The 25,138-nt window shown below is 44.3% G+C and overlaps 1 protein-coding gene across 1 annotated transcript; it reads right to left on the bottom strand.

The window, feature by feature from the left end:
• Positions 1–3,475: 3,475 nt before the first annotated feature.
• On the bottom strand, positions 3,476–23,386 carry dot1l (DOT1-like histone H3K79 methyltransferase; the record flags this gene model as incomplete). The annotated part of the gene is made up of 28 exons (XM_080506078.1): positions 23,059–23,386; positions 17,843–17,886; positions 17,671–17,745; positions 17,211–17,274; positions 16,873–17,101; positions 15,712–15,806; positions 15,088–15,150; positions 14,910–14,965; positions 14,562–14,641; positions 13,767–13,835; positions 13,559–13,665; positions 13,152–13,193; positions 12,938–13,033; positions 12,535–12,757; positions 12,314–12,427; positions 11,483–11,574; positions 11,219–11,320; positions 10,268–10,405; positions 9,967–10,092; positions 9,220–9,659; positions 9,005–9,101; positions 8,736–8,885; positions 8,498–8,540; positions 6,836–7,458; positions 6,412–6,617; positions 5,674–5,747; positions 4,861–5,559; positions 3,476–4,158 (listed from the first exon to the last, which is right to left on the bottom strand). Exons 1-28 carry the CDS (start codon positions 23,137–23,139, stop codon positions 3,476–3,478), a joined length of 4,911 nt encoding a protein of 1,636 aa, XP_080362204.1. The 5' UTR covers positions 23,140–23,386.
• Between the last annotated feature and the right edge of the window lie 1,752 nt (positions 23,387–25,138).

The following is a 25,138-nucleotide window of genomic DNA, read 5'->3' as shown; positions in this document are numbered from 1 at the left end:
TGTTTTCAAGAAACATGGGAGATTCCTGAGTTCAGACCTTTGGCAGGATTTAGAGTAAACGGCCTCAGCTGCAGAGCTCTCACAGATTATCTACCCATAATGCACCGGGCTGCAGTGTGCTGGAGGACTGCATAGAGGCTTGAGGTTTAAAGCAGGCTCAGACGCCAAAGGACTTCAATGTCAAACTCCAACAAAACTGTCTGAAATGTTCAAGGAGCAAATTATTTGCCGTATCATCCCCAAACTACTCCTATTTGCACATTCACCACTCTGACCCCTCAGATTGGGGGGGAAAAAAACAAAAAAAACAAAGCTCAGAAGGAGAGACTGATCATCAGAAAAGCCACCAGTTGAGCTCCTGTTGCAGGTTATTTAAACCATAAAACTCGACCGCACAACAGGAGACGAGTAGTATTTCATGAATAGCTGCAATTTCCTTGTTTTAAGTGAAGGAGAGCACCGTGCTGTCTGTCTGTCTGTCTGACAAGTAGTATTTAAAACATGAATAACATGAAACTGCAGCCGTATCAAACACCAATAACAGGAAACTCAAAACAGCATCAACAGTAATTACAAAATACCTCTCAGCAGTATTGGTAACAAATAGACTACTCTCTAGTGAATCTCTAAAATGAAGTTTGTTTTTTTTTTTACTTCCAACACTCGTGGGTGAGAAACATGTTTGTTATTGTCATAGGGGAGCACAGGACAGGACATTTTACTATAAAGCTTCCATTATTAATCTAATTTTCCCTTAAGATATGCACTGGAAAAGTGTAAAAAAAAATTTTTAACACGCACACAAGCTGAGCTTAAGCGTGTTTCCCCATTATCGGGAAAAACAGGAAGCCAGGGTGCTCTCACTCGTACACATTAAGACAAGCACATCTGCAAGTCAGCGGCAGTCACACGATTATGCTCACATGACATCTAGACAGTGCGTGTGTTTGTGTGTGTAAGGACGCTGACACTTCGGTCTGTATGCACCAGTGAAGGATTAATTAGCACAACATTTGATTTGCCTTTGTTTAAAAAACAGAAGCACCATTTTATTCCTACAGAATCTGGGTCGCAGAAGATAGAAACACACACACAAAAAAAACATCTGATAGTAAAAGATAACAGTCCTTCTGCTGGGATCTAGTTGTGTTTTATGCTGCAGCACCTCGGGTGTGTTCGACACACACATCCTCTGAGTTTGTGTGTGTGTGTGTGTGCGCATGTGTGTGTCACAGGAGATTCGGGTGGTGCTGTGCTGCCGTGTTGGTCAGGCGTCATGAGTTTAAGGTCCTGTGGTCGCAATGCTTCGCTCTGCTTGGCTTCAAGCCCTCCTGTGTAACAGGATGAACATTTGGGTCACAATTTCAGCACCGATACACCCCCTTTCACCCAAATATAGATATACCCATATATATTTATAGACTGTATATAGATACATATTTTATATACCTTTCTGTTTTACGGTGGGAGACAAACAATGGAAACGTATGTACATAACAGTTTGTACTGTTCATGACACCAAGAGAGGCCCACGCGCCGCAGCAGAGCAATTTCAATATTTAAACGATGGTGTCAACAGTTGAATAGGCATTCAAAGAACAGGACATGTTAAACATGAGGAAAGAAAGGTTAAAAAAAAAAAAAAAGGCATGTTAAAAGTCCTGTTTACAGCACCAAGTATTCAACATTTTCTTTTTCTCTTGATGTGTTCGTTAAAGAATAAATAAGTTCAGGCACAGTCCAACCATAGCACCATTGTTTTCAGACTGTGAGTCAAGTACACACACTTTTTGCATTCTACACTGTCAACACAATTCAGGATTTAGAAAAAAAAAAAAAAAAAAAGAGACTGACAGCATAAATATAATAATCTACATTATTCACAACTACACAGTCAAAGGATGAATCACATTCACAGTACAAACATTGTTTACAAAAGAAATCACACAGATAAAAAGCTAAATAAAACAAACCAACAAAAAAAAAAAAAGGTGTAAAAAGAGTCCAGTAGTTTGTTGTGATTACTGTTGATTATGTTTTCCCAGTGTGAGGATTTGCATGCATGAGTGTGTATGTGCGGGGGCTCGTGTTAGGTAAATGCTGTACACATACACAAGCACGTCACCTGCGTTTCTCAGCAGCAAAAGATTAACACAGAAATTTAGCTTAAGATCTTGCTGTGAGAACATTTCTGCTGCGGTCCCAAAAGTAGTGTGATTTACTAAAATCAATACAGAAACAAGTAAAAACCTTTGTTATTTCACTGTAATTCATTTACACCTGAATTCACCTTCAAAAAAAACTTAAGAAATGATAAAACTTAGATAACCAGAGGTCTCCAGGAGAGAGTGGCCAACAATGTGAATAGAAAAGAAAAGAAAAAAACAATTCAAGAAACAAAATTCTTTCAGGGCTTTATATATATATATAAAAAAAAAAAAAGTACGGTGCCCTGCTCAACAATACTGCCACCCCCGCAAATGTTAATCATTTACCTAATATTTAAAAACAGGAACATTCACCGACATTCCTTAATCCTTTGGTTTTTTTTGTAATGGAGAGGTATGAACATGGTATTATTCGAGGAAAACATTTCAAATCTCCTGATTGAAATAAAAAGGTTTCACAAATATGCGAAAGAAAAAGATAAATTAGTTTGGAGCAACATAAAGGAAAAAAGTGACTTGTGAGCCAAGTCAAGTTAAAGTGGCTTTTTTTTCTTCTCCCCTCTCAATTTCTTACAATATAGCAACAACCTAATCTAGTTTGTAGTCATTTTGTGGCAAATTATCCACTTAACAGGGGTGTCAGGGAACTGAACAGGACAAGTACATGTTTAATCAGAGCATCAGAGCATGAAAGCAGCCAAATTGTCTGTGTTGCTTTATTAATTTTGCAAACATCAGCAGTACCTATGAATTCTACTCAAGGTGACCATCGAGGTGGTGTGTGTGTGTGTGTGTGTGTGTGTGTGTGTGTGTGTGTGTGTGTGTGTGTGTGTGTGTGTGTGTGTGTGTGTGTGTGTGCGTGTGTCATCCTAGTACAGAAGCCGGTATCGGAGGCGGTCGGGAGTAGTGCAGACAGTTTGAAGCACCAGTGAATGAGGAGAGTGCCGTGGTCCACACATGGACATTTGCATAGTTTTTTCTTTTTTTAAAAGGTTGAGGTAGTTTTCATCAATTACCTGAAACATCCAAAGATAGAAAAAAAAAGAAAGACACCATGAGTCATTCTGACGTTAGAATTCAAGGAAAACCAAAAGCATTCAACAATACACAAACACATTTTATACACTAAAACTAAAACCTAGTTGTCTTACCTTGTTTAATCGGAACAGCACAGGGAGAGCAGGCAACCTGTATTTCTCACTCCCTACCAGTCTCTCTCTCTCTCTCTCTCTCACTTCTTTACTCTCACCCTCTATACTCCCTCTGATTGCCTTCCACCCTTTCCATCCTCCCCCACTTCCCGAACCCTATCGAGGCCGGGAGCTCGGGAGCTGTGAGGTGGTGTAGGTGCCATGCATGCCCTGAGTCCTCCACATGCTCCCAACACCACCAGAACTACTCGCTGGTGGTGGAGGGGGCAGCCGAGGGGAGTAGTGCACTGCGAATGGACGGGATGAGGAAGAGGAGGTTGACAGACAGGAGGAGGAGGAGGAGAGCGAGGCGGAAGCAGCAGCAGCCGCAGCGGTGGAGCCAGTGGCGGTGGAGGTGGAGGGGGTGACGGAGAGGGATGATGACGCTCTCTGGTGGTGATGAGAGGAGTGGAACAGGCGAGAGGAGTGGATGGCATCTGATCGAGAGGACACGGGGGGATCGGAGTATGTGGATGATGAGGAGGAGGAGGAAGAAGAGGAGGAGGAGGGGACACTGTGCAGAGGTGGGGGCGGGGGCAGGGAGAGTGTGGGCGGAGAGGGGCTGTGCAGGACGGACTGGGTGCGACTGTGCTGGGCCTGGGCCAGGGAGAGGGGGAGAGGTGAGGAGACGGAGGCCAGGCGCGTGGATGCTGGCTGGGGGGTGGAGTGTGGCTGGGTTTGGGACGGAGCGGAGGAAGAGGAGGAGGAGAGACTGAGCAGAGAGCCGAGGCCTCCCGGGGTGGGCAGCGCCGCCCCGAACTGATGGGAGGACACTGAGGGAACCACGTGGTGAAATATACCTGCAAATCATACAGCAGAAGTCGAGGCAGGGGGAGGGCGAGAGAGTGGAGAGTGTGGCAAAAAGAGCGAAGGGGAGGGGGAGGGGGGAGGGGAGGGGGACAGAGAGAGAAGCAAGGACTGAGCCAGATTGTGCTTAGCGCCAAGCAAGTCTGAGACAAGCACACAGTAAGCAACGAGAGTCAGTTCGCGGTGACTGCGGCGCGGCAGAATTCAATATGGCCAAATTTGAAATGCGAAAGAAAATTGCCGCGGCGATTTTGATCACGCGTGAAATGACTCTGATGTACAAACTTCCAACAGACACACCCAGGGAAAATAACAAGGGCTCCGTGATGCACGGCAACAATATCATATCAGAAGCCGTTTTAAGGGATTGTCAGACATTTTCAGGTTTCCTACTTTTCTTTCAAATATTTCTTCTATTCAAATTTTGATCGTGAGTCATAAATGCGAACCATTTTCCAAGGGTGTTTCCAAATGCATCACACAGCCAGCCAAGCCCATGTCGAAGCAAGGCAGCAGTCAGCCAAGCTGCGCGTGAGGGGAGCAAGCAGCGCCGCGTCTGCACTTACCTGCATTGTGGTTTTACTACTCAACATCAAGACGGCCCCAGAATAAGACCCAGACCTCACTGCTGCCTGTTAACCTGACCCTGAGACGAAAAACCTACTGCCACCCAGCTTGTTGTCAGTGATGCTCACCTCCAGCGGCTCCTCCAGCCAGCCCGGCGCTGGAGAAGCTTCCCAGGGCGGCGTGTCCGTTGACGAGACGCGAGCTCCCGCCCGCCGTGGCGCCGCCTGTCTGGGCGCCGAACAACGACTGTAAGACCGAAGCCCCCCCGAGAGGGAAGTGCGACCCCAGGTACTGCCCCACAGACGACCCCGCGGTTGAGGAAACCGCTCCGGCGCTCCCCGCCACCTTCCCGCTCAGAATGCCCCCTCCGCTGCTGGTCGCAGCAGAGATGAAGAGATTCTGGGTGGCCACGCTGCCGCCGGTCTTCAGCTCCCACTCGCGAGACGCTTTCGGTTTCTGGTGCACCGGGCGCTGGTCGGAACCGCCGCCGCCGCCGCCTCCGTGTGGCCCGCCCGCGCTGCTGCTGCCGCCTCCACCCCGGGACCCGGATTCCTGACCGAGGAAAGGGTTGGGGGTCGCGTAGCTAGACGACTCCCCGTCACTCCCTTTCCTCGCGTGCTGCTGCTTGTGGTCGGAATCTGAGTCCGTGCCCCGGCCGGATCCGCCCATGCCGAACGGAGAGCCGCCCTGCCTCGGGTCACAGTTTGGTTGTTTTGGGTCGGAAATGGGTGAAAACGTAGATTTCCACTTGCTGGTAGAGGGCATGGATGAGGAGGAGGAGGCCTCGCTGCCCGTGCTGTTGCCACTGCTGCTACTGGATTTTCTGCCTACTTGGGGAGAAGAAGAAGAAAACAAAACAAGCGCTACTAACAGGGATCAAAATTCAAAAAGAAAAGGTTTGAGTTCAATGTATTTTTTTTTTTTTTTTTTTGTTTGCTTACTTCGTTCACTATCACCAAGTCTACTTGGTCCCTCTCTGCTCTCCAAGGATATAGTGGCTATTTTTCTTTCAATTCTACAAAGAAAAAAAAAACAAGGCTAATTAAAAAAAAATGGCATGATGTCATGGTCAACAATTTACGAGTACAAGAGCATGGAGGGAAAAATAAAAAAAGGTTTTCTGTCACATCCTTACGAAACAGAAACCGCAAACAAAAGAGAAAACTATCCTGCAGCTGGAGTGTAAACATGCCATGTGATCTCACTATAAAGTAGTTTAGATTTGTCACAGAGACGACATCAAGCTCCATTATGCGGCTCTCTACATGGACTTAGACGTTTTTGACACTGTAAACTGCAACACTTAAGCTTTGATTGGTTTCTACATCGTTCTTTTGTGTGTATTTGCAAATTCACCAATCGCACTAGAAATTTGCACTGCCAGTGCTCCTCCAGTTTAAAAAAACTGGTACGTAATTATTGAGAAGCTCATTTCAATCAATTGACTCGAAATGAATTTGAGGCAGATGATGTTCTAAAAGTCATACTAATGATATGTAAAAGAAAAAAATACAATAAATTAATGAGATGCCACTAAACTTCATTTATGTCTTTATACAAACTGTATTAAATGTGTCAACAACGCTACGTGTCTTTTAAAAATCGGACTTACTTTATATAAATAAAAAAAAACTTGATCTTAAAACCGTAAAATCGTTACAAATCAATTCCCGTATTACCGTGAACTGGAGCTTTCGGCAGGATATCCCGAGTCCTCGTCGTCAGAGCTTGGGGCTGTGGAGTATCGACCTGTGCCATTGAGCTCCAGGGGGCGCTCTCTTTTCAAGATGGGGGGCTGGTCGAGGTCGGCGCCGCAGGGGCTGCGGCTTGATTGTTCTGGGGAGGAGATGGCAGAGATCTCCAGAGGCTGGTTGATGTTGCTCACCTATTTGGACGGAAGAATTACATTTTAAACTCTGATGACACAACAGCGAACCTCGTGATCACAAGTTCATCACATTACGCTCATTCAAGTGCCCCTCTCTGCTGTATCGACGGTCTGAACGATCGATATAACGTATCCTACAATTGCTTCAGTATCAATATGTTGACATCAGGTTTCCTTCTCACATCTCAAAAGCGTTGGGTTGTATGGCGGCTCACCATAGAATTAATGTTGAGTGGCGATCCTGAGGAGTGGTTATGGGCGCTGAGCCCGGGGAAGGACCTCCTCTTTGGGGACCCGCCGGCCATGGCGGGCCCTGCGGAGCTGCGCTTCCTCCGGCCCCGCTTGCGCCCCTCCTGAGGGCCGAGGCTGTGAGAGGCGTGCGACGATGACGTGTGCGGCGGCGTGTGAGTGTGCTGCGTGCCGGGGGATTGGTGGTGGTTGCCATGGCTACTGTGGTATCCCTGCTTGGCCGCTTGGTTGCCGGTGTGGTGGTGGAGGCGCGATGCTCCAGTCACGCTGCCGCCGCTGCCCGACGAGGAGGAAGACGAGGACGAAGAGGACGAAGAGGAGAAGAAGATCCTCCGACGCAGTTCACTGTCCTGGGCCTCCGTGTCCGACTCCCCTCCTTGGCGGTCCGGTCCATCCTCTGGCAGAATCCTCGGGGGTCCGTCGGCGTATTGCAGCACCCCGCCTGTGGCCAGCGGGGGGCTCTGGATGGTACCGCCTCGACCCATTGGTCCTGTTAAATGGGTGTTGCTGTGTAGAGGTGATGAAGAAGCACCATTATGGTCCTCGGGGTGAGGACCTCCGTTCATCAGCCCTGAGCTGGAGGAATATCCTGAACCAAGACAGAAGACGACTTAGTCAAGAGTGGAGAAGAAGAGCAGACAAAAACAACCTGCACTTCACTCGGCACCAGATGTGTTAAAAAAAAAAAAAAAACAACAACAGAAAACTAACTACATTTTAGTCTTTGTGCTTCGTGTTCACAAAACAAAAGGGGACTACAGATGGCAAGCTGGAGGCTTATGTGATTTGCATTATGCAACAAAATTTCCAAAACTTCTGCAACAACACTGCGTGCTGGAATAAATGCACTCGTAGGAGTACTGCGGTGGTATTTTTAATGGTTGGGAGATGACAATAGGTTCTAAATATTACAGCAGCCGGGACTCTTGTGTTGCACATAATCAAGACACTTCTGGCAACTATTTAGATGCGGACAGCTCAGACAGCAGTGGCTTATGTAGGAGCAGTTTTGAAAACAAGCGGAGGCTCCTCTGGTTTCTTTGAGTGCTCACCTGGGTTTATAGGAAGAAAACTAGCACATGGAATAACATAACATTAAGAAAAGAGTTCAACTGAACAGAATCAAAACTAACAAATGTGAACACACCATATCGTCTCCAGCATGTTCAAATCTTTTGAATGAGTGTTTCTCACTTTTTTATTGTTGTTTGTGTGTACTAACAGGAAAAAAAGTGTTGAGTTCTTGAAGTGCCACCACTATGACCAACATGAACACATACATTTTCTGTTTTTTAAATTGTTATTTGAAGTCTACCAATGAGCACCAAATATTCGAACAAGGTTTTCACAATATTGTGTTCTAATTAAACAACGACAGATATTGATTGGCCTTACACTTAACCCGTGCTTTCTTGTTTTTACAAGCCTATAAAACAAATCTCTATCAAGACTGTTTCAGATAGCGAGAGAAGCTAAAAAAAAATGTAACAGGGTTGGAACCAACGGCCGTCCATCTCACTACAGCTTCTGCCGACTTGTTAACCAGAGCAAGTTGTTGCTGGCGGAGTAAATAAAGTGTAATGGTGCATGTGAGAACAATGTAAGGGGATTATTTGGCTGGTCCTTACCATTGGTCTGACCTGCCTGAGACACTGGACTTGGAGTATTTCTCTGAAATGATCAAAGCAAAAGGAAACAGTACATCACAGTGGAGCAACCTTAGTAATACAAACTCATAGATTATACATATGTGTGTGTGTCATTACAACTTTATAGATATACATTCTGAAATTAATAAACTTTTTTTTTCCCCATTCTGATTTAAAGCATTGCACTATTGTGAAGATCCTTCAGCATAATACTCACCAGTCTTTCAGCACGGCTGGGCAGCACCACACTAGCCAATGGGATGCTGACAGGTAACTTACTGGGGTGAACAGTACTCAGTGGGATACTGATTGGAAGGCTTGTAATGCTGTTGTCACCCTGAACAGACGGACTCCTCTCCTTACCACCCTGCATGCAGGAACAAAGGGGAAATGATGACAATGTTATTATGAGGACTGGAATCGCCATGAGCTCGCAGACAAAGAAGCAGTCAACCAGTATAAATATACAGGAAGACGCAACCTTACCCTCTCAGAGCTTTTAGGATTGTTCTGAGCATCACATGCATTGGGGGAAGGGCAATTCTGTTTGGGTCCAAGAGGTGAATTAACACCAATCATTTCCCTGAAAAAAAGCAAAACATGTACATCCGGTTTAATCAGTCCAACGTTACGGTTAAAAACGGGAGCCACTTAAGCGAAACATCAAGTTTATAAAATATAAGAAATTAGCAGCATCCAACCTGTGTGTGGTCAGGCCTGGACCTCTCAAGAGAACAGAGGCAGTGGAATCCTGGTTCAGGTGCCTCCGCAAGGCGATCTTGGCAGGGGAGAAGCGTGTGTAGTCGGGGAGGGCATGGCAGGAGCTCTGCTGCCTCTGTCGAGTATCAGCATTGGCGGGCACAATCTCGTGGTCGGGCGAGATGGGCAGATAGCGAGAGAGAAGCTCCCCCTTTGTGTTGGCCCGGTCATAACAAGGTGAGCTGGTGCCATTCATGGAAAGCTCTGGGCTAATGCCATTGAGAGGTGGGGCGGAGGAGAGGCCGAGCTTTGACGAGTCCATGTCGATTGAGGATCGAGACTCCAGTCCCTTTCTGTACGGGGAGTCTTCGCACGGGCTGTAGGATTTGAGCTGAAGCAGCTCCTGCTGCCTTTGACTTTTCTCCAGTTCAACAATGCTGATCTACAAACAGACACCAGGGGGAGCTGTTACACTGGCAACAGACATGCATTAACCATAGTGGGGTTTCTAGGAAAGTGTTTTCGAATAAAAGTTATTTCATTGCTCCCAAAACAATTATGTTATTCATAGGAAGAGTGACAAAGAAATATTTTGAGGGGCTAATGGAGGAACTGAAATGAGAATGGTGGGATAGAAGAATATGTGTGAGAATAGAGTGGTGGTGGTGGTGATGGGGGGGGGGGGGGGTAATACAAATGGAGAAACACTAGAAAAAAGGTTGAACTGATTGAAAAAGTGATGTGTGCACCTGCAACTCCAGGCAGTGTCTCTGTTTCTCAGAAATCTGTCTCCGAAGTGCCTGCTTCTCCTTTAGCAAACTCTCCAGACACAAAGAGCCCCAATCAAGCTTCAGCTCCTCACATCGAGACTTCAGCTGGAAAAATAACAAACACACAGCCTGGGTTAATGTGTGCACATTTTCATGGCGCCGTTCTGCGACTGTGTGTCCCACGGCACATGAGCAGCAACACTGGTGGCAGGCGTGAGCCACAGGGGACGATGCTGTAATCGCACAGTTAAAGGCAACGGCGGCAGTGAGCGGCTCTCACCAGCAGCAGGCTGTGGTCTCTCAGTAAGGCCATGTCTCTCTCGAGCTGCTTTGTTTGTTCTTTCAGCTGACAATTATGGGCCGATATCTCTTTCTGGGCCTGAAGTAGGTCTTCCACAGTCAGGGCTTTCACCCCCAGCTGTTGGCCGTACGCACATGCAAACAAATACAGCGAGTGAAATTAGTCGAAAGCAGAGGAAGTTTGAAAAGCAATGAAACGAGTCATCAAATCTGATATTCATAAATTCTCCTTCTGGAAAATGTACTTCACTCAATCATATCGTCTTCTGGGTCATTGACTTTGTTCACACTGGACATCCGAACATATTAAATGACCTGTGATCATTTTTCCAAGTTGATTGAAATGAACCAGTCACTTAAAATCAATACGTGAGATTACAAAAAGGGTATTCTAAAATAATTTCAGACACATGTCTAATGATCAGAAATATTTTCTTGGTAAATCACTATATCATATATGCACCATGATGCTTAAGCTACAAGAAGTTCAGCTGGAGAAAGCTCTTACTGTACTGTGCAGGACTGCAGAGCAACGTTAACATTATGGCCACTGCTTTCTGACAATTCCCAGAAAATACCAATACTATATCCAGCTTACAAAAACAAATTGTGTGTCTGATGAGGAGCAACAGACTAAACCGTTCAAGCAGGTTATATTTCTGTTTAATTACAGCACTGCAAAAAAAGAAGACAAGAAAAAAAACGACTCTTCCCTAATTTAAGACGTAAGCTGTTTCATTGTGTATTTAACAAATTAATCCACAACAGGGTGAAAAGTACAGTACTTTTCAAAGCACATTGCCTGTAAGTTCTCTCCCCAAAAAGAGGCGAGTTGAGACAAAAGTAATGCAAGTCATGATTTCAAGCAGCAACATTTCCTCTGTCATCCTGGTGATCATTTGAATGCAAACAAATAAAAATCACATCCTACCTCATCCAGCTTTGCCTGAAAGAGACCTTTGATTTTGTCCTTGTGGGACATACACACTGTGTGCAGCTGCTCTGCCTGCCCAGACAAGTCTCTGTGTTTTTGCTGGAGAGAAATCAAAAAAAAGAAAACATATAAGCGGTGGAATACAACGCTTGTGTTGGATGTAAAGGTCAGTATCAAGTGTTTTTTTCTCTCCTCTCGATACATCTGAAAATAGACAAAGAATCTTGTATAAAAAATGTCTCTGGTGACTCTTCTAGTTACCTTTTCTTGCTCGAGAAGTTGCTGCAGGTTAGAGCGGTACTGTGGAGTCTTCATGTACGCCATGAACTGGAGGTATTGAACTTTGATGTTATCTGAAAAAATATGTAGGATGGGGGATCAGTAGGATGCGTACATATCTTAAACCCTGCCAACACAAGGTACTAATAGAGAAAAGGAGTGTTCCTGTTCAAAGAATACAGGTATACAAGTTTATCTCTCCAGTATAGCTGTGATTCCCAACCAGAGGGGCCCCGACGACTGCATTGCTTTTTTGTTGTAAAACTAGGTAATTCAGCATTTAATCCATTTCTCAAAAAACTATTACATTTCTGCATTTACATTAGTGTAAATTGTATCAGTTCTACAAAAAAATAATAATCAAAAGTTATATTGCAAAGATGTGGGTGAGTTTAATCTCAACGTCCTTCCTCCAAAATACACAAAAGTAATCTTGCAAAGGAAGCGGCGGGTGAAAAAAGTGTCGCGCTAACGGTGAATCCATCAAAAAGAAAACGAGCGTAAGAAAAGATTTATACAGAATATAGTTTCGCAGAAGCAATGAACAAAATTCAGAGCCAAATTCATCTTTTGTAGTGAAAATTTGGCGAATATATAACATATAACTCAGTGTTATAGAATATAATAAATAAACTATTTCACATATAGTGCGTTATGAGGTTTCTGCAAACTTTCATTTTTGTAATTGTACATGGTGTAGTGGGGGGGGGGGTGGCCTAAGTTTTGGATCCTTCAAGAAATACGCTGGGAATCACTGTCGTGTAATATATACAACTCCGTGATTATACATAATAATCTGTGTCGTCATCGTACCAAGCAGCTGTTGCAGACCAGGAGGAGTTGGGCTCAGCAGCAGTTGACTGGGGGAATAGTGCTGCACCTTCGGAGGTAGCTGGTAGAAAGGACTCTGAGGTGGCCGGTATGCATCTGTGGACGACAGATTCCATTCAAGACTTTAATATAGTGAATGACTGGTTACTTGGTGCCATTGCGAGAAAAACGCATCGTTTGCATGTGTGCGTTAGCCCTCTGACCCTGAGGTGGTGCTGCAGAAAGAGTCTTGGCGTGCAGCAAATCTAACGCACTCTGATTCTTCTTGTTTTTCCTGTCGGCGGCTGGGGTGGCTTTCTTGGGTCGACCGCGTTTCTTATTGTTCAGCTTGCGACCTTTGGACAGCAGCCGCGCTCTCCTTGGTTTGGCGGCGGCCTTGACCACAGCCACCAGGCTCGGATGATCCTCCTCGCCGCAGGAGTCCTGCTGCAATACGCACGAAGAAACGCATAGAAACTATATGAAAGCTCTGAAAATGGCTCTTTGGGAACATCCATTGCAGAGTATATAAGTGTAGCAACAAAGAACAAACAAAATACACATTAGAATGAAAGTCTTGGTCATCAGAGCTTGCTAACCGTTATATTGAAGTTATTCATGTCCTACCTTGGTTTGCTCTTTAGGTTTGGTGGGGGTGGTGCTATTGCTTTTACTCTCCTTTGTATCCTTCTGCTGACGTCGCCGAGCTGCCTCTTGTTCCTCCTAATGTGAAACGATGAACGCAATGAGTCGCGTATGTTCAGAAAATGCACATAAATGAGGTTAACGCTATCACAGCATGAGACAGAGGAAGCTAAAAAAAAGGCCAAGAGTGACTTACCCTGAGTTTAGGATTTTTGAGACTAGCAAAATAGTTTTCAAGCTGAAAAAACAGAAAGAAAATGAAGATATCCATTATATTTTCATTATTGTCAAAAGTATTCACATTACATCCAAAATCAAGTTGTGTGTATTAAACCTGTCAACCATTACATGTCCTCAGATTGCTAACTCCTGAGTCTGAAACCTCATTCCAATATTTAGGGTCCGAGCACTGACTTCATAGGAGCCTATTGAAACTGAAGGGTTTATGTTGTCATTATAGTGCATTTGTTGAGGACAAATATAAATTTAAGCTTGCTCTGCTTCAGTAGACATATCTATTTTAAGAGGTTTTCGGGATTCTGTGGACTTGGGGAAGTCTCCTTTTCTCAGCTGTTCCCAGTAAAGAAAAGCTGTGGTGCTTACTATGGTGCGATCGATGGTATGCAGGTAGTAAGAGACCGGCTTTCCAGTCCAAGACACGGACCCCCTTAGTGGTGAAAGCTCCACCACACGCATTATTGTGCCAATATCTGCAATGGAGAGAGAGAAGAAATGTAAGATACAAATCAGAAGATGATTTTTTTTTTTTTTTTTTAAGTAAAAAGTGTTTCACCACCATGTCAGTGCTTACCACTCAAGTTTCGACTGTTGATTCTAAAATTTAAAGGTGCAAAAGGTTTGGAGGACACAATTTTCCCCCCTGTAAAAAACAAAACACACAAACCAGAGATATACATTACTTACTGATACACTCATCACATGTATATAAGTGCGCACACACACACACACACATTGGCTCCAACAGGTCACTAAACAGAGCTAATGTGCTTATATTACCACATTTTGACTTTAAAATTGAACCCGAGTTAAATCCAGTGCCAAGAACAACCACTGGATATTTTTATGTTGAATGGGAGCAGGTGAATATATTTCAACTGGAGCACCATGTCACTCCTACAGCGTCCACTAGAAGACACTGTGAGCACCTACTAGTCTTGTGTTTTCAGTGGGTTGCTCATATTCCTCCCATGCCCATAATGTATCTTTTCAGTCATATAAATCAGTTTGTGAAAACTAATAAAAATAAAAACCCGCAGAGATTAAAAGACCAGGGAAATAACTCCTTGGATTTGCAATAGAAATCCAGATGTGCACAAAGACAAGAGGTTTGAATAGTTTTTTTTTATTTAATGTCCAAAGTCTAAGTTAGTGTCTCTGCAGGTGGTGAGGTTTCATTTCACATTATTAATGTCGGCCTGCTGGCCTGATAACAAATTGGCTACTATTGTCCATGGAAAGAAAATCAAATACGTAACTCCAGGAAATTGTTCTCATTGCCACCATTTTTGAAGTAGAGCCTTGTGTGCATTGACGTGCATGTAATTCTGAACAGAATACTGTACACTATATATAACAAAGTACCAACCTTCCTTCATGTTAGCAAAGCGCTCTTTCAGCTGGTGATCTACTTCTGGACCAAAGGCAAAGTTATTCACAAAAATAATACTGTAAGACAGACAAAGAAATAATTATTTCAGATTGTATGGGTCTCCCCCAAAGAAGATGGATCTTTCTCAATTTTAAATGATACTGAACAAAATTAAAACAACATATTATAAGCAGCCCGTATTATAGAAGATAGAGGCAAGAAAATAATTTTAATAAAGGTTGTGGAAAGACTTCTAACAACACAGGGTAGAGTACATTCGGTTTATAGATTGCCTTCTATGCATTGAATATAACCATATATGTGTGGCCGAGTTTGGTGCAACACCTTGTGTTTGCAATCCTTTCCTTCCACTCTTCAGACAGAAAATCACCTCTCTCCAGCTGAAAATAATAGCATGGTTATAGCAAGAAGCCCTGCTTACTGGCAGTCCGCAGAACACTTGAGATTTCATGTGTGCCTGATGACATGTGGTCCGGTGAAGGTCACACTGGGGTCAACTTACTGTGTACTCCCCGTGTTTCTTCCCATACCATTTCATCCACTTCTTAAACTCCTTGTCCATGCTCTGAAAGAAAACACATGCATCTCAATATCCAAAAACACAAAAAACCTGTGAAAATGTTTACACTGGTGAAGCTAGTTCCAAATAGGACATTTAGCAAAAAGCGTTGTATAAATCAGGATATATGTTCAGTGTTCATGGTGTCACCAGAAGGTTATTGTTTTTGGATTGTTGGTTTCTGATTTATTTTTCTATTTTGTTGTACAGCTGACATTTGTATCTCTATTGGAGGTGTTCGGGCACAACTGAGACACTTGAACATTAAAACGCACTCCTGGTTGGCGCCACTGGCCAAAAGCCCTTTTATATCATCAAGGAGTCTGTTTCTATTGCTATAATGAATCACCGAGGCAACATAGGAACATAAAATTAAGACCAATTCAAAGACAAACCACTGCGATTTGTCGTCAGACTATTTTTTACACATTTCCTTTGTGGCCCAGTAAAGTACAGATAATGTATAGCTTTTTCACAAAGCCCTACTGCCTGTGAGATTCCAGCATTTACTTCTGTTCTGTAGTACCGCTCTCCTCCAGTGAGCCTCATTATGTCAGTTATAGTTACCTCTGCATAGGTAGCTGGGGTGTCTGCTTTCTCTACACCATAGTAGTGTTTACAGTTGGTTGCTGCTGCAACCTGTAGCACCACTTGCCCCACCCCTGCAAATAAGACAAAGCAAAGTGTGTTAAACCTGTGTTTACCTTTGTCATGTGTGGTCCAGTCAACTGAACCCCCAGTGCACACCACAATAAAACAACAAGTCTGCTTAAAAAGTAGGTCTCTGTCTGAACTCTGGTTCAGTGAAAGTCCAACGCAAGTCTTCAGGCATCACAAACCAAAGAGAACCAATGCAAAACAAATGCAGGACAATAACGGACTTATGGAAGCGCGGCCTCCTCCAATTGATGTGAGTAATTAAGGACTGTATGACGCGTCATTGAGTTTCAAGCTGGTTAACATTAGGGATGCAGCAGTCATTCCAAAGTTCGTCGGCACCAGAAAGATTGGTTAATAATGTAAAAAAAATACATCAAAACAGAAGCTTAACTGTCAAGCGCCTGCCATTAACTAGAGCTACAGAGCCGTCAGACAGCAGTCCTCCCGGCAGGGTTTCAAACTATTCATTAAGAAAATGAAAATAAGGTAGCTTGTGGGACGTGCCAGGAAAAAAAAGTGGCATATAATCACTCCACTGGAGTAATGTACAACCACACTTAACTCGGAAATTTGGATTTTAACCTGCAAGGCACAATTGAGGATTGTTCGGTGTGGTAGCAGGCCTTGCACTGGACAATTTTTCATTCATAGTCATCGTCTCTAACTGGTTTGCTGATAAAGGCGTCATGAAGTTACTGTCTGAACACAGACGGGGACAGAAAATGACAGAGCAGATATGACTATTGACGATTGTGGTAAAAGATTTCAAAGGACTTTAGAGACACACAATATCCTTGTGGTTAAATGTTTTACAAAGGAAAACTCCCAGAAAACAGATTAAAACAACAGAACATTCAGAGCTAAACATTTTTGACTCATCTACAAGTCTAAATTACATATTTCATTTAGTTGATTAAAATAACATGCCAACAATGTATCACAACAGCAGCTGGCTGAACATTTACATCACAAGCTTAAAACAGTCTTTAAATCGAGAACGGTTCGATTTGGTTTAGCCGTCCCCACTTCAGAAGATGTGTAAATGTCTCAGTATAAAAGAGAACTAACCGCTGCCGAGATCAACAAAGGTGTCTTCTTCCATCATCTCCATCTCGTCTATGATCTGAGCCACCAGGTCAAAGGAGGTCTCTCCGTACACCTCGGGAGAGAAAGGCTCGTAGTTGTTGAGCTTCTCTGGGTCCGTCACTGAGTGGTTGTACACCTGCTGGAGGATGTGTCTCAGCAAGCCATTGGAAGGACGCTTGTTTAACTTCATGGGCTGGGTGGTCCCTTTCCACTAGAAAATAGATTGTTGAAGAAACAATGAAGCACAAACGTTGCCCAAAAATGCTTTTGACCAATGCTTTTATGTTCATTTCAAGAAAGCTCCTCAAACACCGACTCACCAATTGATGTATGCTGTCAATGGCCCTGTTGTACTTGTCACAAAGTCTCTGCATACTCTCAAAGCTGCAAGAGAAGGAGGCATTCAAATAAACCCACAACTTCAGTTTCACTGTTGATTTCAAATGAATAACCTACTATGAGGTGTAAAAGTGAAAAAAAAAAAATGAAACGGTCATTAGGTAAAATGCAGAATGTCGTGATCAATTTGTTTATTTTGGCCTGAGCCATCAACCTCTACAGGCTGGGTAAACTTATCAGCACAGCGTTTTCATGTAGGCGAGTGAAATTCTGCTTATTGGATCTGTCCCCATAGCCGCTTCAACACTTACCGAAAAGAGCAACTTAAAATTGTTTCAATTATGACAAAAGAAATACTCATCAAAGGTTTCTGAGACAGGTTTGACTCAGAGAAGTTCAGCTTCCTGTTAAAGGTCACTTCAAAGAAATGAGAAACCTCACCTCTTTGTGTCGTAGTCAATGAGAACGTAGTTTTCCATTGCCAGTTTGAGGTCTGGGATTTCCTCGCACACCCACCTAGAAAGAAACAAATCATCAGCAAATCAAAGGCTTCACATTTCAATTGCCTGTGGGTGTAAAGGAGGCTTGACTCGGAGAGGAAGAGGTCGCCTACCGAATGGTCTCGATGATTTCATGAGCAGCATCATGGTGTTTATCCTGAAAAGACAAGAATGGAATGAGAAAAAATCCATGGATGCTCAGAAAAAAACCCACCAAGTACTTTAAATTGGCACAATCAGTTAAACCTTAAAAGTGACCGGCGTTATCTCTGTGTCGCAACTCTTACGTGAGTGAAGTTAAGATGTATTGAAAAAGCAAACACAGAATAACACTGGTCAATTCCCCTATAAATAACCAAAACAAAACAAAACACGCTAAACAATTAGCCATGTAGTGCAGCACAGAAAACCAGTAGCAATAGAGCCCATACAACATGTGCATGTTTGAATTGCCACGGTAAGTTTTTTAAATTAGCTTCAGCACTTTAAATAATATTTGCTTCTGAGTAGTCGTCAAACATGTTTTTAATGATGAACCTTTGTGCAGAAGTGGGAAAATACAATTATATTTATAAACAGCTAAAGGCAAAAAGCCCTAAAACGTTTAGGTGGTTCAAAGTTCAAATGGGCAACCACGACTTCTCCTATCTGGTCAAGTGGAACAACAAAACCTTATCTTTGTTTGTGCATAAATAACGATTTCAAGTTAAAAATTGCCAGCGTGCAGACAGCCTACTTTCCCCACTGATCGCACTGGAGAGACTAAACCGAGACGGTCCAGCAACCTGGGACCTCAACGCAGTGGACAGGCTCTCCAACACAATGGACAACGGAGCAAATGTCATCAAAAGTGGTGAGACTCAATCAGTGGATCAGACTTCACTGTTCTCACCATAGGCTTGTCATTTAGGGGACGTCCACACGAGAACGCTGGTTCATATAAACAAGCTGTTTTTGGCCGATCACCCACACGAGGCGGCGTTTTAGAAGCCAGAAAACAGTTTGTTTTTCTTTAACACAGGGATCCAGAGTGGGGAAATTCTAAAACCCCAGCTTGGTTGTGAGGTGTGGATGGCATAGACAATCATCTGTGGAAAAATGATGATGTCATCACCTCCCTCACCCCCGACGGCAGTCCGCAATATCATCTGATAACCACAACAATCACAGACTACGTGCTCCAGTCGAGCTGCAGAAGCTATTCACACCATCTGGAGGAGCAGAGCCATCGGCTTTTATATAACTGGGACTTAAATAGAAGTTGATGAGCAACAGTCGACTTCTAAGTTTCAATGTGCTCTGTCTTCTTCTGTTTTTGGTGTATTTGGCGAGTCACAGTGCCCCTAAAGGCCTGGCATGTGTACTGCATGTGTTCTGAGTGTAAAATACGTCCAAACAGTGGACATGTCACGAAACGTTGGATAGCCACAGTGCTACTACATTAGCCTGTGAGCTGGCTGCAAACTGTGGAATGGATTTCCTGGCTCATTACTCCGCGTCTCATTGAGACCCGCCTCCATTCAGGAAATCCATTCCACAGTTTGCAGCCAGCGAGCAGAGCAGCAGGCAGGGAAACACTTATGGGGTCATTTCAGCAACAGTAAAGCACAGGCGCGGCTTCATGGATCGGAACGCTCTGCAGGTTGGATCAGAAATATCCAATCCGTGAATTACGTTGATATCAGAACTGGATACAGATCCTGGATTGAATCGGCCCCATCTCTAATTTTTATTTGCATGTCATTTGCAAAGCCACCGGAAATAAATATGTAGTTTGCACCAAACGCAGAAGATCACTTTCATGCAGAGACAATGTGGAGCAGCAGCTCTGCTAACATGCTGCACGTTAAATGTTTTCTGTGGAGTTAAGATGGTCAGTTAAATGCTGGTTTTAATTATTACCATTTCAATAACAGAGTAAAATTAACCAGTCTCACAACGGTGTAAATGGAAAGCAATATTGAGTTAAAACTATTTAGATCAGTGTGTTTCTGTTGACCAAAACTTAAAAAAATGGGAATCAGTTCTGTGCGACGCAGCCAACTTATAGTTAATAATCTTAACTGCAGCGAGCCGAACAGCTCAGTGGAGTAACGGCACTCGAGTTTCACCCAGAGCGCTGCTAGCCTGAGCCCGTTGCCTGAGCTGACCCACTGACCCACTTTTCCTCTCCTGCTTTAGCACACTGCCAAGGAGAGCCTCTGGTGGAGAGAATGAAAAAAAAAAAGGAATGAGAAAAAAGTAAGTCAATCTAACGGTAAAAGAAAAGGGATGTTTTGTGAAAATGAAGGAAAACACGTAAAAACCAAAACCCACAGAGGGTGACAGGAGCAGATAGCGGAGAGAAAGCATGCCATTTGTCAGCTGTTTGAAGCCTTGTGAAACGCCGGCGGCGGCAGCGGCAGCTAACGGCTCACAGGATGGACCTCCCGACTTCCCGCTCAACACTGCCCGCCATTACTACGCAAACTTCCGCCAAAGCTGCATGCATGCGCACACACTCAAATATGCATAGTTACGCAGGAATCTCTGGCTTCTTCTTGCAGCACAGTCGTCTGGTTACAGCATCGAGCTAACCGCTTACTGTGATGCCATTGAGGAACACGAGATTCAAATCCTATTATTGTAAAAAGAAAAAAAAAAAAATTGAAAAAAAAGCAGCACAATAGCTTTACCACATTGTTCGGTTAAATACTAACGCTCTACGAGGTATGCGAGTAAATGACTGAGACTGTGCGTGCAAGTGAACCACATTAAACGGATTTTGGGGAGGGGGTTGGGGTGTCACCTGCTCACACAAAGACGGCACACAGCAACACCAGCACATGGCTGCTGCTAAAAATAAACTGTCTGAAAATGAGAGTCAGACAAAAAAAAAAAAAAAAAGGATCAGAGAGAGGACCCTCCTCTCCCTCCACACTGTGGCTCTGACAGATACTTCTGCTGCTCCTCCTCTCTACACCTCTTCAATCAGTCTCTCCTCGCAGCACCACTGTGGGCTGAATGCCACGCGCCACTCCGGCTCTCCACCCATTCGCTACAGCCGGTAAGCAGCTGATTCTATTGGAAGCAAAACAAACCTGTACGACACTGCCATGGAAACGAGATACTGATACAAGAAAACCTTTTTCAGGAAATTATTTTTGGGGACATAATTTGATATGTACGACCCCCCCCCCCCCCCCCATGTAATAAAAGAATTTTCACCACATATTGTCAGTTATAATCACAGCAGAGGTCACATAGCTACAATACTGCAGATTAAAACCACCACCATGAGCACTATATTAATGTGGGAAAAATGTTGAATGACCACTGATCTTTGATTTTTATTGAATTACTTGAGCAACCAGCCAAACACATTGAACTATGGTGTGTCTCTTCCATACTGAGTGGGGCTTGTTGGCGCCCACACCCAGAACCACATGGACAAAGAGCTGAGGTCCATCAGAGGTTCACTTCATATGGAAGCATTTATAAATACTCAGATGTGGGGATCCAGTGGAAAAAGCTTCGATTCATCAGAATCATTTTACTGTCATTATGCATCTATACACACAACAAACAACAACATATCAATAAAAGAAGCGATGCATATTTTCATGGGCTTGGTTCAAACAGCACGCCTTGCTCTGCAGCAGCCAAGTTGTGTGTATCAAAACAAATCCAGCACTGTGTTCGAGCTTTGTGGGTGAGATAAGAAATCGTAATCCTCTGTGGGAGTGAAGAATGAATCTACATGAAGTGAGATCTGTTGTTACCAGCTCGCAGTTCAACGGGGATAAAAACCGGCTCACCAAACGTGACTGGAAATAAAAGACACTTGTTTTGAAATCTATTAATAAAGCATTGCTGAACAGGACCCGTCTTTCATATCTTCCTCCCTGCAGAGTTGACCATATGGACAAGAAAAAGGGAAGGGGGGGGGGGGGGGGGGTATTTCCTCTTTGAAAACAGGATGAACGCATGGCACAAATAGGCTCCATATTGCCAAAATCCACAGGCATCATCTGTTTCTAATTCAATACTCAACAGCCAGTCTCAGTATAAATAGCCCTAATGCAGATCAACAATATATTACATTCCTGACATGCATGGTCTATTTGCCCCCACAGGACCATGGCGTAAAGCACAGGGGCAGGGCAGTGAATCCAGTAGGGAGGAACTGAGTGTTATCAGAGTCCACCGCCTGGTGTAAAGGAAGGGTCAGCCAAAGCAGAAAGGATCGGCCTATTACATCAACCAACAATTCTCACTCAGTATCAAGAAACTCATTAACAGATCACTACTATCAGTGAATAAATGATAGAGATGAAGTGTGTACGTGTGTCAAAGACTCCTCTCAGACACACCGAGACATACCCCCCCATACTGACTGTCTCTTCCCAGTTACTATAAATTGAAAAGCAGAGTGAAACCAACTATACACCCCCTGAAAAAAAAAATTATCACAGAATTTGAAACCGCTTCCTTTTCCGTTTCAATCAAATGACTCAAATGCAATGTGACTCTGACGTACAGCGTGGTGATACAGAAAAGAAAAAGGGAAAAAGAAAAAAGAAAAAACTTTTCTAGGTATGCCTGTACTGAGAAAGCGACAGGCTGGGGGATCAAGTAGACGTGCTGAGGTTCAAGCTGGCACACACGACTCAGCTGCTTTCACTTATTATAACGATGTGAGACAAGAAATCACACGAGGTAGTCGAGGAATGCAACACTGCAGAGCAGATGTGTGCAGAAACACACACACACACACACACAATGTCCATCAATCTGTATGGGAACATATTAGAGCTTTTTTTTTTTTAGGTTTAAGTTATGTGCGGCATTCCCGGTGGCTGTATCGAGTCGCACACAAGCGCGTGTGTAATGCCCACCCGCATATTCTCAAGCACGAGCTAGTTTGGCACGTAACACGTCCGAGTTGAAAAACCTTCATCCACGAGACTCCTGAATGTCGGGGACGTGTGTGTGTGTGTGTTCCGGTCGCTCACATTTCAAAACATCTTGGTATCGCATTAAGTTTTTACGTTACAGAAAGCTTTGGGGCGATCAACCTTGCGCCGCCGCACGGGGAGTTAATGACACCGGCGTAAAAAAACGGCGTTAATAATCGGTGATCGACGGGCGCAGCCCGCTCGTCACCTCGCCTGCCACCACGCCGACCAGTGTGACCGGATTCACCGGACGAGCATGCCGTGTCTTCCACCCTCGGCAGCCAGCGTTAGCATACGGCTAAAGCAGCTAACAAAAGACAGTCCGCAAAAAAAACGGGAGATAAAAAAAAGGCACAACAGTTAGCCGGTCGCTCCGCGGGGTTAACACTCACGTATACTGGTAAGGGCCACGGGTAACCGGCAGGTTCTGCTCCGACCGGCGATTTGAGCTTGAGCTCCAGCTTTTCTCCCATCCTCCACTTCACGGCGGCTTGGCTGTGGTAGCTTGCTCGCTGGGCTAGTAGCTGCTCCGCGTTAGCCAGCTGGTGGGTGAGCGACTCACAACGTGAACATTTTTTGGGAGAGGAACGAAAAGAAAACGACAAGCCGACGCTGGTAACGCGGTGAACACAAACACGGCACGGCCTCTCGTGTACAAATATATCCTACCCGGTTTTTATATTGTTTTTTTGTTTTTTTTTAATCAAATGCCGTTTTTACGTCCACTGGCAATAACACCTCGTCCGTATCGCCGCCATCTTGCCCGGCATGAATAAGTATGGCAGGGGGCCACGAGCAAGGGGGGGTGACGCCGACGTCACGGACGGGGACCGCGAGCCCAACGCGTGGACTGGAGGCACGAGCCGAGTCCCTGCCCCGCTACGCCGCCAGTCCTCGTGATCATGGCTCTTTTCCACACAAAGTATGCGTACAGCTGGGAGTTTGAAAGTTTCGTTTTCACCATTCGTGACATCACGCGTCAACAAAATAAATGTACAAAAAACACACACACACACACACACACACAATGGAAAATAACCCAGCAGCCATGAGTAAATAACTCGATTCAGTCCATTTTTATAGAAAATGATACACCACCGGAACAATTTAAGTTCAATTGCAAACGGATCCCGATTAAGATTGTGTAGTGTCCTCGAGTGACCTTGCGCAAAATGACCTACTTCTAATTTGTCTGTCCTATTCAATCCACACAAGCCAAATACTTTATACAACTTCTTTAATAAACAGCCATCACACACAACAGAAAATGTAATAAAGGACAAATCTAATTATTCCGGACATAGTAGTTACAAACTGGTTTACCAATCCAATCAGCCAGTCTCATGGTGGTAACAAGATGTGGATGACATGATCAGTGAGACCTTAAAAGGTTTCAACAGACCAATAAGGGCAAATACAGGTTTATCCCAATAAGGAGAGAGTGAGATATGCCAATCTTTGGTTTGTTGATTCCAGTCTGGGTCAATGAACTTGATGAAAGTCCTCAACCAAAAACTGCTAAACTAGAGGACTCATAGAGAAACGTTTTAAAACACTCATCACCTCAATTAAATGTTTTTTTAAAGGAGCAAAATTTGAAATATATCCAGAAATAAAACTCAATACACCTAATTTCACAGTGTAAAATATAATATGGCAATAAACCATCCATTCAATAATTATCGTTGCCACGTTATCTATATGAGGTAGCGCTGGCAGAATAGAAAGAAGCCCAGACATCTCAACATCACATTTTTCAGATCTACTATATCTCCTTGTCCATGGCCTCTACAAACTCTTCCCGTGCCACAAACTTTGCTTCTGCAAACACACTGTTTCATCCAAGGCCCTTTCAGCTTGCCGATACCCTTTGGTCAAGTCAGGAGTCAATTCCACCAACCACGGCTTATCGGCCCTTCTTCTACAGCTTGATAGCTTTCCAGACCACTGGTGTCCATATGTGTGTGTCCTCGTCTTGTCACCACGGCGGGCACCAATGTGCCTCCGACCTGCCTAAGAGAAATGTCACAGAGGTGGTATCTGAAATCATTTGGACAGAGTCCTCTGCCGGACTTTCCCCAGCCTTCCTTCACAATGTGCTTGGGCCTGCCGGGTCTGGATCGCAGTCTTCCCCGCCACCTGACCCAAGTCACCACCAGATGGTGATCAGTTGACAGCTCTGCACCTCTTCACCCGAGTGTTCAACAAACAAAGTAGATTATTAACCCGAGACCCAAAGAGTTCTGGTACCAAGTAAACTTGCGAGCATCCTTGTGTCCGACACGTCGTTATGCACAATCCATGAGAAGCACAGAAGTCGAATAACAACTCGGCTCTCTCAGTCAGATTCGGCAGGCCGTTCCTCCCACTCACTCCCCTTCCACATTGCCCAGTCATCGCCAGCGTAGGCATCGGAGTCGCCCAGTAAATCTATGGAGTCCGTTGGCGGTGCCCTTTCCAGGACCTCACCCA

The sequence above is a fragment of the Blennius ocellaris genome (assembly GCF_963422515.1).
Source record: "Blennius ocellaris genome assembly, chromosome: 12".
Taxonomy (NCBI): Eukaryota; Metazoa; Chordata; class Actinopteri; order Blenniiformes; family Blenniidae; genus Blennius; species Blennius ocellaris.
This window is presented reverse-complemented; position numbering and strand designations above follow the sequence as displayed.